Below are 13,965 nucleotides of genomic sequence, written 5' to 3'. Positions count from 1 at the left end.
ACCGAACTGTCATATTTGTGTACCGTTACACCCCTAATATATATAATATATACACAGTGGTGCGAAAAAGTGTTTCTATAATAAAGCTGTCATCTGTCACTGGCTACAGGTTGAGAGAGAGACACAGAGAGAACGAGAGAGATGGTGAATGGCCTAGATTAAACCCTAAAGCCCTAGTCAGAAGTGGAATTAAAGATCAGCTCCTGCTCTGTGACTGAGTTCCACACACATTTCATCTATTTATGATCTCCCCAACAAACTGTAGTCTCACCACACACGAGTCTGGTACAGTTAATATACACAGACTCAATCTCTCCTTCACTTTTTCACATGAACTTCACAATTGCATCCCACATAACCAGCGAGCCATTTCTCACATGCACTTGGATCCTAAATTCCTTGTGCTCTGCCCTCATTGCTATATCACTCAGTGCTGCATAAAGTACAGTGTTTATATCTACTTATTTTTCAGATTGCCATTTGGCTGTAGTTGACAGACCCGGACGTATAAATAAACAGCATGGTATCTTGTCTTAGTTGTACTTGCTGGCCTCCATCACTACCAATGAATGTGATGGCCTTTAATTACATGCTATTAGTCTGGCTTGTTATAAATACATTTGTTTGTGCACAAGCTTAGATGAGGCAAGAGGAACAAACAAGCACTGACCTACAGCTCACTTCAAGCTATAATATCTGCATTACATTCACAAAGACATAATACATTGCTTTATATTGGCTTTATATTGTCAATCCAAACCAAACACAAAACCAAAGAATTTCTTTCTTCCATGAAAAACAAAAAGTGATGTTTAGTGGAATGTTAATGCTACTTTTTCATTCATACATTGAAAGAATTAAGTGACCAGGGACTGTCAAGTACCAAAAATGTCATAAAACACTAAAATTATTACAAAACCATCATAAAAAAGTCCATCAGACTTCCATTGAAAGAATTAAGTGACCAGGGACTGTCAAGTACCAAAAATGTCATAAAACACTATAAAATTATTACAAAACCATCATAAAAAAGTCCATCAGACTTTGAAAAATATGAGTTTTGTGTGGCAAACAGATTACAGAGTTAGGTTGTTATGCACAGCTAAACCTCCTTTTGTGTTTCATGGCACAAAGTCACACCTCCATAAAATGGTGTGAGATACTTGATGTTTTGATGTGTAATGGGTCATCTTCTATAATTGTCTTTTTCTTTCCATACTACAGGAGAGTGGTACAATCCATATGTTTCTTCGACTGGTAATCAGGGAAGAACATCAGCCACACGTTACGTAGCCAGGTTAGTATTGTAATAGATGGTTAATTTCACAGCGTAACAACATAAAACATATGACCATCAATTTGTTTACTGGGTTTGTGATTACATTTTTTTCTATGCGTATCAGTCGTGCTGTGCAGAAGAGTTTAGCTATAATACGACAGGCCCGACAGAAGAAACAGAGGGCCAAGCAGTACTGCATGTACTATAACCGATTCGGCAAGTGTAACCATGGCGACGCTTGCCCCTACATCCATGACCCTGACAAAGTGGCCGTCTGCACCAGGTACTGAGTATCTGCACACTCTCACATTATACAATATGTCTAACGCTTTGTAAGCCAGCTTCAAATTAAACTTGATTTGTTGCCAGGTTTCTCCGAGGCACATGCAAGCAGACAGATGGGACTTGTCCTTTCTCGCATAAAGTAGCCAAAGAGAAGGTACGTTTTTAGGATAACTTTTAAAGGATCTTCCATCAAAAGCATAAAATGATTTGATTTAAGTATTCTAACGAGCCATTTGTACAAAATGTGCTAAAAAAATTATGTACAATGCAAAATAAAAGTGTCAAAGTCAACAATCTAGTGCATGTTTAGAAAATCGAAATGCTTCTTCATAGTTTTGATTGAGTTTTGTTTGAGTTGGTATCATTTTTTTCTTCATATTTAAACCAGATTTATCTGAGATAAGCAGATCTTAAACTAAGTGACCCAATTTCAGTCATAACTCAAACATAAAATGTGCAGCTACTGTATTTTATCTTTGTAGGGCAGTATTGACAGTTGCATAATATATGCATAAAGCCATAGGAATCTTAACATAAGTCATGAGTGGCCATATGTGGTAGTATCAGGTTACTGTCGGGGCTTGCTGGCCTGTGGGGTGATAATTAAAGATACTATGTCAGGTTCTTAGCTTCCTCTCTCAGGTTATGTTGGTGTGTCACAGTCTCAATATCTGTGAGGCATTCCCACTAGATTCCGGAGTTAAATACTTTGAGGTCTTTGCCTAGGTATTGCAGTCATGGAGACAGGTGGAGATGTGATCAGTATTGAAGCAACATGTGACCCATCATATACTAGTCTAGATTCTCCTGAAGTGAACATTACGATCTCATATCTTACCTACCCGTCTCAGACAGGCACACACTTGTGCATGGTCATATTTTTCATGGTCATGATTCTTTGGTCTCAAAGTCTGCCTCCTCACCTTGTTAACCCATTTAGTGTTTGATACAATTATAGTATATTAATAATAGTATAGATATTGTATTTGCAGAACTATTATCAGATATTTTTGGTCGCAAAATGCATGGTTGGTTCAAAAGTATCTGACAACAGCAGGATTGCAGAGATGTAAGAGATAAGATGTTACTAATATTCGGCTGGTCATGTCATCCAATGACAGCCAATATGTAGACTGACTCTTCATGAATAAAATAAGTCAGAAATCTGTATATCATGTAAGTGTACATTATTTTAAATATTTGTCATAATCAGTATTCATTTATTTCAGTAGAAAATTATTTTAACATGGTTCACAAAATTTACAGTTTCAGGGTTCCCATGATCATGGAAAACATGGAAATATCACTGTTTTCCAGGCCTGAAAACTTGTGAAAAAGAATAAAATCGTCAATAAAATAATAACAATAAAATATCTATAATGAATATGCAATTTAAATCTGTTAGCTAGATTCTGCTCGTGTAGCACTTATGTGGAGTTAAACTTGCTTGCAAGTCAAAGTGGTGTGATTTATGGGTGAATGTTTCTTTTGAGTTGGTTGTTTTTAAAGGGGACATAACACACAGTTTCTGCCAATCTCATGTTAAGCTTAAGATTCCTATCGGAGATCACTAATCTCCGAAGTGTCTTTAGTTTTATCAGATTTATAAAAGACAGTTACAGCTTTACGCTTCACTCTGAAAACAGTCGAGCTCCTGGAGGCATGCTGTGGGCGGAGCTAAAGAGTCATGAGTGTGCGAAGCTTGTGCGTAGCGGTCGTCTGCAAGCTGTGACATTAGCTGGGTTTCCATCCAAAGTTGCGAGTTTAACTTATGCGCAAAATTGGAATATCGCATAAAACATTTGCGAACAAGCACTGTTTCCATCCAACGAGACAGAGAGAACAAATTCGTCACTTCCTGATAAACTGGCACTAAATATCACTAAGAAAAGTAAGAGAAGCCACTGAATATAATAATTCTCAAATATAATAAATTACTTGCGCTTTGAGTGAGCAGACGAAACACAATAAATGCGGTCTTGCTTTCGGAGGTGAATGTCAGCTGTTTGGGAACGCAGTCGTGGTAGACCGTTCTGGGAGGCAGTTATACAGAAATACTTTGACGACAGATTTTGCTCGGGTACTTTAGAATGACCATGACAACATTTCAGATGCTGTGCAACAAAATCGGTCCTCTGGTTAGTCAGGTTATGCTGTCCCATAATGCAAAAGTCACATTACTTTTTTGAACGCTCATGTGGGATTTATTCGCAAAATGCGTTTCCAATTCTCATTATTCGCATTAACCCTTTTTCGCCAAGTCAAAAACCCCCTCAAGCGAGCGTAAAAACTTATTTTCAAAATTTTTCAAGCGATACTTCAAAATGCGCATTAAAACAGGGTGATGGAAATATAGCTATTGACATAAATAAAACAGGAGCAAAAACTTAATTGACTTATGTAATTTGTTTATAAAACATTCGTCACCGAAATGCAGAGAACAAGCAAACACGCTTGCACAACTCGATGCACAACGTTGCCGCCCCGGAGAAACAAACTGCATCCATTGTTCTCTTAACGCTGGGTTCTTTGGGAAGCTGAACAAGGTTCTCTTTCCCTCACAATCAAAAACACACTTCTTTGGTGACATTGTTGATTTCGTGGTCTAAAAACAAAATGACAAATCCTTCTAGAGCAAGTCCTGTGCAGTGCTGCCGACGACTTCTATAACCAAATGAAGCACGTTGATGGCTGTGCTCTTGCTCTCGCTCTGGTTGATGGAATTCATACAAGGAATTCCGCCCTTTGTGACGTCATACAGGGCCATGCTCGGGGAGAGAAAAAAAACAAAAACCTTTCCGAAACTTATACGAACCCTGAAAGAGTGTATTTGGCACCGAAATACTCCGTCATACGTTCAACTCTTTTCTTTTTTTTTTTTACTTTGGCCATGTTTAGCATGAGAAGCCAACTATTTAACCGTGTAAATAAGTCAGAATGCATGAAATGGCATTAGACCTTCCCTTTAATGAATTGTTCAAACTGATTCACAAAGTATTCTAAATGATTCAGCTGCAGATCAAGACTAGCAGATCCAGTATCCAGTCATTACAATTAACTGGAAATGTCCAGTAAAAAACATTTATTAATCCAAAAAAAAGTGGGAATCTGGTTTTGTTTTGTTTTAAACTTTGTAAACCGTAAAGATCCTTATATAGCTAAATTGAAAAATTAACTGGTGTGACATAATTTCAAGCAATATAAGGCTAAAATGAGTTCGTTTCAGGAGTTCAAAACAGCTTTCCAGAGTGAGTTACTTCCGACACCTTCAAACTACTATTGCTGTGGGGTTCCACCACCTTTGACACAGAAAACTTCATTTCCTCCATTGCGTCTGTTAAGGTCAGACATCAGCAAGTAAAAACATCAACACACTGGAGAGCTGCTTTCTAGTAGAAATTGAAGTTAAAATTCTAATGGAAAGTGACACTGACTCTGTTTTTCATGTGTGATATTGTAAAGCTGATTGCTTTTAAGCAATCTTTTGTATAAAGTGTAAAACTTTTTTTTTTTACCCTAAGCGAAGAATGAAAAACAAATTGGCTTTGAGTATATCGGGGCCTTAAAGTCCTTCTAGGATAATATGAATGTAACATAGAAATAAAAATTATTTATAATGACATCAGGAGTGGTAAATGAAGAGGTGTATAAATGACAGGAATAGAAGTGCCAGTCCATGTTCAGTAAGACACTGTCTGAAACTTACCCCACACTTCCTTCTCACAGTGAGGCACCTGTTTCCATTGTTTGTTTGACACAGAAAAAGCGCCTCTGAGAGCGTTCACTTACTGAAAAACACACATACTTTCTCTCTGCTCCACTCTCTCCCTCCCTTTCTTCATATTCTAACACTTGTTCAGACTTTTGCTTGTATTCTGTCCAAGGCCCTACTCAACAAATACAACCCCCAACCCCCCCCCCACATACAAACACACTGAATCACTGCACCTGTGACAGTTGTCACCCTCTACCCCTCCAGTCCACCAAGAGACCAGCTGTCCGCTTGTTTTAAAGGAGCAGATCCACCTCATAGCAGTGCAGGCCCACCTGCTAGTCCCAACCCCAAAAGCCCCCTCCTCCTATTCCTCCACAGCCTTGGGGCTCAATTTAACCCCACACCCTGTGTCATCCATGTATACGCCATGAAGCATGGCTTGAGTTCACGCCTGCAATTGAAAACGATCCAGTTCCCCTTCCAGATAACTGAGAAACAAGACCCCCAACCCTCAAACTCCTTTACCCGAGTGGTTACTAGAGTCCAATCCCCTCTCCTGCACATAAGCACATCGTGCAGGTGGTACGATGCCCCACTTGGGTCAATATTTCTGTTGCAGTTAATTAAGCTGAAATTATATGACCCCCATGGAAATGAGATTCCACTTAAGAGGGCAGCGACTCCCCTCTCACTCATTGTGTGTGCGAACCTCACATTCTGTTTTAAGCCCAGAGAGCACTCAGTCACGTTCAGATTATTCATACATGCAGATTATATTCACAAGGAGTCGGTGCAAATCTGTGCCATTGACACATGCACATAATTACTGATTAGACGGTGTGATAAATGTGTGTTTTGACAGGGGCATCATCCTCACCCCAGCTTTGCCCCACACACACACACACACACATGCTTCTTTTGTCCCCAATCACACCTGTCCCTCAGTCTCATTAAGCCGTAAAGGAGCATACAAACCTTCACTTACATGACACAAGTGTAGCCACAGTCATGTTATAGTACTTATTACATTCTTGTTTTCATCCTATTTGAATACATGACATTGTATGACCTGTGCTAGTCATGTTCTTTGTTATATTTTAGAAATGTTAGCTTAAAAGAATACTTCACCCCAAAAAATAAAAAATATACAATTTGCTCACTCTCAGGCCATCCAATATGTAGATGATTTTTTCCTTCATCAGAACAGATTTGGAGAAATTTAGCACTTGCTCACCACAAGATCCTCTGCAGCTGAAAATAGAATCTGCAAGTAATCAACATTTTTAAAATTGTAATTATTATTATTATTTTGTTACAAACACACAACTTTTCACTTCACAAGATTACAAGTACATTTTCAGCAAATTTTTATTTTTGGGTGAACTATTCTATTAATGCATTCAGTAATGTTTCTTTATTTAAAATAAATTGTAACACTTTACAATAAGGTTCAGTTCATTAATAGTTAATTAGGCATCATGAACAAAAAACCTTGATTTGTACACTTTTAACATTTTAAGTTGCATAAATTGACATTAATTTATTATGAACGAACATGAATCAAGTAAAATTGTACATTTATAAATCAACATTTTTGAGATAAATACATTCTTTAAAAAAAGTGTTAAAAACCAAAAAACTGACACCAAACAAGTTGTTAAAGGGTTAGTTCACCCAAAAATGAAAATTAGCCCATAAATTACTCACCCTCAAGTCATCCTAGGTGTATATGACTTTCTTCTTTCAGACGAATCCAGTCGGAGTTATATTAAAAAAAGTCTTTGATTTTTCAAGTTGTTCAATGCCACTCACCGGGTGTTGCATGCATCAGTCCAAAAGAAGTTAAATAAAAAGTGCCCATCCATTAAAAAAAAGTGTCTCACACGTCTCCGGGGGGTGAACAAATACCTCCTGTAGCGAATCGATGCATTTTGTAAGAAAGATATTCATATTCAAAACGTAATAATCCTTTAATGTAGCTTGCGCCAAGAGTTGTACACTGAAGCAGCTCCGGGCGGATGACGTATGAGGTCGACTTTGCGCATGCGCCGCTCAGAAGTGACGAACGCAGAAGCGCAGGGGAGAGATCAAAACAAAACAATGGTCACTTATTAGAAGTACAAAACGAGGATTTGTAAAGAAGAATGTCGGAGGATTCACTATAAGAGGCATTTGTTCACCCCCTGGAGCCGTGTGATACATTTTTATGGATGGGTGCTTTTTATTTAACTTCTTTTGGACTGATGCATGTAACACCCGCTGAGTGGCAATAAACAGCTTTAAAGGTCAAAGACAATTTTTTATATAACTCTGAATGGATTTGTCTGAAAGAAGAAAGTCATATACACCTAGGATAACTTGAGGGTGAGTAATTTATGGGCTAATTTAAATTTTTGGGTGAACTAACCCTTTAAATACACAAACACCAAAAAAAAAATTCACATGCATTGGCAGCAGAAGACTTGTCATATCAGTAGCCTAATAAAAGCACTTTAATGTCTCATGGTGGGGGTCGCCTCATGAGGGTGTCCATATTGAGATCACACGACCAACTGAATAATTATCTCTGTATAATTTTTGGGTGAACTAACCCTTTAAATACACAAACACCAAAAAAAAAAATTCACATGCATTGGCAGCAGAAGACTTGTCATATCAGTAGCCTAATAAAAGCACTTTAATGTCTCATGGTGGGGGTCGCCTCGTGAGGGTGTCCATATTGAGATCACACGACCAACTGAATAATTATCTCTGTATGCCCTCTATTATCAAACAATTTCCAAGACAACTGCCATGTGCACCAATAAAAAATGACTGAGTGCCTTTTTTTTGCTGTAGTGCCATTTTGCTATAGATTTTAAACCAGGAAGCTTTTGAGATGCTAACATAATTCATAAATGCCAAAGCAAAAGGGATTTATTATTTTAAACTGACAGTATGCCTCCCTTCATTGTTTTTCCCGCAGAAACTTTCATCGCAGCCCCAATCAGTTTCTTCCTCTTTGGATTTGTCTCATTCTAATGAATTGTTTCTCCGCAGTGTTTTCTGCTTCTCCCATCTTCTCTCTTTGTCTCTGTCTGTCTCTCGCTCTGTTTTTTTCCCCTCCATTTGTTCTTCTTTGCTTTCTCTTCATCGTAACAAATGCATTCTCTCGCTGTCAGGGCTCATTTAAATATTTGGGGTGAGAATGAGAATATATAAGAAGAGCGATATTAATATTTATTCTATTATCTGAAGTGCTTAGGTCTGTAATTTTTCGCCGTCCCAAAAGCACTGTCTTAGATTTGATGGATAGCACACCATAATTATGGACGTGAAAAAGTGCTGATGACAGCAGTACAGACGAGAGGCCAGGAATGGATACGCCAGCAGAGCAAGGGTTAAAGCGCACTCTCATCCTCTTCATTTCTCCCTCCTCTGTTATTTTTCCCCTTCTCTAGCTCACTCTTTCTGTCTGCCATTTCACATATTTTTCTGTCCTGTTTCTTCTTTTGTTTGCTGGGCACATCCATGCACACCTCATCCTGATCACTCTTTTTTGATTCTCCTTCTCTTCGTCTCATTCCTCTATCACTCTGCCACTATTCTCATTTCCTAGCTCTTTATCATAGCTCACACCACCATATATTCTTTCTGTCTCACTCTCTTTCTTGCTTTCGGTCTCAGTAATGTAAAATGTGCTGACTCTTTCTGCTTTGTGGCCAGTAGAAAGCTCTTCTAATAGGCCCCAGAGACTTCCCAGCCTTTCTTAAATCAAGTGGAAAATTGTTAACTTGCACTGATATAAAGATGTTCCATCCACTTCTCTTTTTTTTCCCTCTCACACATCTCTTTTCCCTCTATTTTGCTGCTTTTATGTAAATTAGAATGAGAGAGTGTGGTTGGGGAGGACTCTGGCTTTTGTGTTTTCTTTGCCCAGATCACAGCCGTGAACATCAAAGTTAATGAGCCTTCTCAGTACTGCGTCCACCTCCCATCAGTGGGATTTTCTTCTAATTAGATATGATTCCAAATAGCCAATCAACTTATAAGTTATCTAAGATTTATATCATCCATACTTTTCATACTGGAGCTTCCACTAATTTGTAGAAATCGAATGTTGGTGGGAATGTAAGGAATGGGATTAGGACTGTTTGCTTGCTCATCATAAATATTAAATGTTGGTAAAAGTGTATAGACTTTATTCTTGATCATTATTATCAGTAATGGAAAAGTATCATGAAAAACTTTTAGTGGAAAAAAAAACAAACAAAAAAATATATATACTAAATGTTAGTAGAAGTGTGTAGACCTTATTCTTCATCGTTATAGTCAGTAATGAAAAGTATCATGAAAAAAATTTTATTTTATTTTTTTAAGTTAATGAATAGTTTTCCCCCAAAACATAAATTGCTGTCATCGTTTTTTGAAGTGCTTTTGCCCATATAAAGAGAGTGAGTGTGAACATAAACACACACACACACACACACACACACACACACACACACACACACACATATATATATATATATATATATTTATATATATATATTGTGTTCTGCTGGCTGAAGAAAGAAAGGTTTGGAATAGCATGAGGTTGAGTAAATGACAATATAAATTTTTTGGCTGAACTAACCATACTGGTCTGATTTAAGTTGATCTCATAAACCAGACTTTGGATTTTACTGGCCTAGAACTCCTCCCACTTCGAAGGGGGATGAAAGAGGCAGGTAAATACTGCTGTGTAACAAAATGTCAGCACTTTCAAATAATAAGATTCAACAAAAGAATATACAGACAGCAATATGGAAATCCAAATTTTATTTACATTAGACAAAGCTCTTGAAAAAGATTTGATGAAAAACCTTGCAAACTGGGGGAAATAGTTACTGTAAAGAGGCTACTGTAGCAGCTTGATAACTAATAGCCAAAAACTTTTTCTTCATGAAAGACTGATTAAAAACGTTTGCACCCTAATTTCAGGGTGTAGCATAGCAGATAACCAACAAGTCTGAAATGGTGAATTCAACCAGCTCTGGCCATCTTAGTGGTCAATGTGCATCATATAGTCTGTTGGCGGCTGAGAGTAGACTTGGTGGATGCAGTCAGTGTTGTTGAATTATAAATGCCCCAGAGATGCCAGTGTGATAGCCAGGGCCCATCCAATACACCATATTGGCCATGACATAGGGGCCCAACATAGCAGTTTCTTTTTTTTAAGCAGATGCCAAATACATTGAGTTAGTAAAGACAGAAATGTCAATGGTGTTTCTTTTAATTCAGATCATTGTAGAAGATTTTTAAAAGCAACTGAACCATTTTCTGACTTTATCGGTTTTCTGATGATTAGGAATACCTGGTATTTATATCGTGCTGTGACTGGCTGAATGGTTAGTCAGTTACCAGTTTACCAGTCAGTTACCACTGTTTCAATCAGTCTCCTATAATTGCATAAACTCATATCTCATCTCAAACTCATATAAAAAGAAGAAATGTGGACTTTTTAGGAAAAAAAGGAATAAAACTTGACATTTTCCCCATGAACTTAATTATATAATATTAAAGGTCAGACACACAATTAATAATAGTTTATATTGTTGTGAAAGTGTAATCAGAATAGTTAAAAATACAGATGCAGTGTGATCTGATTATCGCACTTCACAACGCTCGTAATTTCTCACAATTTACACATTGGTTCTATCTGCCTTCGCCGGACCTTTGAGTGATTAAAACTCAACATGGATGTTATCCGTCAAACAAGAAACAAATGGGTGTTTAAAAAAAGAAAGGTCCCAAATGCTCTTCTGAAATGGGGTGGAATTGGAATCGACTGAATTCAAGTGGCAAGGGATTTAGCAAATTGGGCCAATTAGCCATGAGTGTAGTGAGTGATGATGTTGTCTATAGGATGATTTAGGGGGCATTAGAGACCCAGATTCGTTGAGTACGATAATCCATTTACACTAGACTGTGTGTGTATAGATAAAATACATACTTTTAGTGTTTTTTTGTATAACAGTAAATATAGCAACATGTTTCATATTGGACTTACAGACTCCATAGCCACACTATACATGTCTTTATGTGGTTAGTTACAGTGTCTATGGCATCAAATTAAATGTTTTTTTTTTTTTTTTATTGTTGGTTTTTTTTGTTAGTTTTTTTTTGGTGTTCTGCATTGTCTTGTTTTTGTTTGTTTGTTTTTCTTTTGTGAGTTTTGTTTGTTTTTGTGTTTTGTTTCGTTTCATCTTGTTTACATCATATCTATCTTGTACTTTTGACCTCCTAAAGGGAACCCAGGATGCATTTAACATACGGCTTTATTAGGGGTCTTGATAAGTATTTTGGTTATTTAAAAATGTGGTGCCTGTGGTGCTAGACACTGAAAAAACAGCAATCATATTTGCAACAATTAAAAAAGTCGGCCAGCTGGATTACAAAAAGATGTTTCATGTGTGAACGGTCCCTGAGGGTTTAATTTAACAAAATCTGTCTGGTTTCTGTATCTCATTTCTAAGCGCCACAAGATAATACCTAATAGCTGTAAATTTGGTCATTTTAGGCCACTTGTGGCTCTGACCTGATCCTTGTTTGAAAAAAGTGTCTATGGACAGTCTGCCCCAAGGGGTGACAGGGGGTCCACAGTGTTCCCGGACACACGATCCTTCAGCCACCCTTCCTTCTCACACACAGATACAGACACACACACACACTCTCTCTCTCTCACACCCACACACACACACACACACACACCCTCTCTCTCTCTCTCCCACACACACACACACACACACACACACACACGCTCTCTCTCTCTCTCCTCCCTCCCTCTCTCTCTCTCTCTCTCTCTCTCTCTCTCTCTCTCTCTCTCTCTGTTTATTTCTGGAGCAACATGCCCCACACTCGCCCAGTCTCTCTCTCACACTTATACACCCGTCTCGCGCTCCTCACCCCATAGTGGGGTATAATTAGCTCCTCTGACAGGTGGGAGGGATCGGGTCTCCCGAAGAATGAAACGACCAATTTACGCCCAAATTACACGGGCACAGACACTCTCACCTACTCTCACTTACACACACAAACACATGCTCACCTTCTCTCACATATCAGATACATGCACCTACTGATGTGTGATCACACACAAACACTCATTTTTGCTAACTTCAGTGGACTCCTACAGAGTGTGACACACATGAAATCTCTACTTGATTTTAACTTGACAGTGTGCCACATGTTCATAACCAGCCCATAAAACATCCATTGTCAATCTGGATATAAATAGAAATAAAGCATTAAGAATGTTCTGCTCTCTTCACAGTGTAAGAAGAAACACACGCTGGTGTGTCCAGACTTCTCCAGTACTGGTGTGTGTCCACGTGGATCCAAATGCAAGTTGCACCACAGACAGAGCTTGAAACGCTCCGGCTCTAACGCAAGCTTTGAACCAGCCAATAAAGCCTGTACTAGAGACATTTTAAAGAGGTCAGGATCAGGAACTAATATAACATTATGATTCTTAATTGTCATTGATATACGGTTGGTGTTCTCTTTCATCTTTCTGTACTGTTGAAAATAATTATCATTATAGTTATGATTTATTTTAATAATTATATTATTATACATATAAGTGACCTGAATAACCATGTAAATCTGCCATAAGCATGCCGATCATTTATAAATTAATTTGAAAATAAAATTAAATAAATAAAATCTTGTTAATCTTATAAAAATCGTATAATATTTGGTGTTTTGCCTTTTCAGTTCGGAGGATGTTCAGACTCTTCAGACAGAGTCCATACAGGCAGATGAGGGCCCGTCCAGCTCGTGTCCTGAGAAGCTGCCTTCCTTCATCTCCTTGTCCACCTCTCCTGACATGTCAGAGAACCCTGATACCCCAAAGCTCCCTCCTACTGCAGGCCCACAGGCCAAAGGTGTGTACTTATAGGTCTAGAGGACTTTAGATTGAACCGATTCAGTGTAGAATAATAATAATTATAACATACAGTAGATAGCTGTATACAAAGTATATGAACACTTAAGCAACACTTAATGTATAATATAAAACCCGATAGTACTTTAAAGAAAGATAACAAAACATTTCACAAAAAGACACTTACATTTGCTAGGTTTTAAATGATAATTATGTTATTAAAGGGGTTTTTCCCACTGTTTTTTTTCTAGGCTTGATTGTGTTTATTGGGTGCAGTCTAATATTGTGTTAATGCTTCATTTTTAAAAAAACGCATTGTTTTTCACATAATGTACCTTTATTCCACACCGCTTTGTCCCTTCTCTGAGAAACGCACTGATCATTTCCTGCTTTTATGAAGCCCCTCCCTCAGAAATAGGCGATGTGCTCTGATTGGTTAGCTAGCCCAGTGTGTTGTGATTGGCTCAACCGTCTCTAGTGCACTTCTAAAGTCCCGCCCCTCACCTCAGCGGCATGTGCTCTGGTTGTATTGTAAACAACGGCGTCATTAATATCGCTTATCAGTTTGAGCGCGATTGAGAAGCAGAGGATATTATTGAAGAGGATCGTGCAGAACCTGTGCAAGCACGGCTTTTAATGGTAGGCCTGTTTTTTGTTTGTTGTTGTCTCATACTTTTAGATATGCTGTTATTTGTAAATGCTACTGCTTATGTTAGCTTTTAATATATGGTTTTATCCTGATTAAAGCTTTAATACAGTACGACAACTGCACGCGTGTCC

The 13,965-nt window shown here is 38.0% G+C and overlaps 1 protein-coding gene across 1 annotated transcript in view; it reads left to right on the top strand.

Moving 5' to 3' along the window:
* LOC107591202 (zinc finger CCCH domain-containing protein 3-like) overlaps positions 1-13,965 on the top strand; it is a 26,537-nt gene that overhangs the window by 491 nt on the left and 12,081 nt on the right. Inside the window, exons 2-6 of the mRNA XM_016280282.1 lie at positions 1,225-1,297; positions 1,404-1,562; positions 1,649-1,718; positions 12,574-12,737; positions 13,017-13,186. Of these exons, the coding sequence (XP_016135768.1) occupies positions 1,225-1,297; positions 1,404-1,562; positions 1,649-1,718; positions 12,574-12,737; positions 13,017-13,186 (636 nt within the window). The remainder of the gene's footprint in view (positions 1-1,224; positions 1,298-1,403; positions 1,563-1,648; positions 1,719-12,573; positions 12,738-13,016; positions 13,187-13,965) is intronic.

The sequence above is a fragment of the Sinocyclocheilus grahami genome, unplaced genomic scaffold, assembly GCF_001515645.1.
Source record: "Sinocyclocheilus grahami isolate Dianchi unplaced genomic scaffold, SAMN03320097.WGS_v1.1 scaffold138.1, whole genome shotgun sequence".
NCBI classification, from domain to species: domain Eukaryota; kingdom Metazoa; phylum Chordata; class Actinopteri; order Cypriniformes; family Cyprinidae; genus Sinocyclocheilus; species Sinocyclocheilus grahami.
Note: the sequence above shows the minus strand (reverse complement) of the source record. Positions and strands in the feature narration are given on the sequence as shown.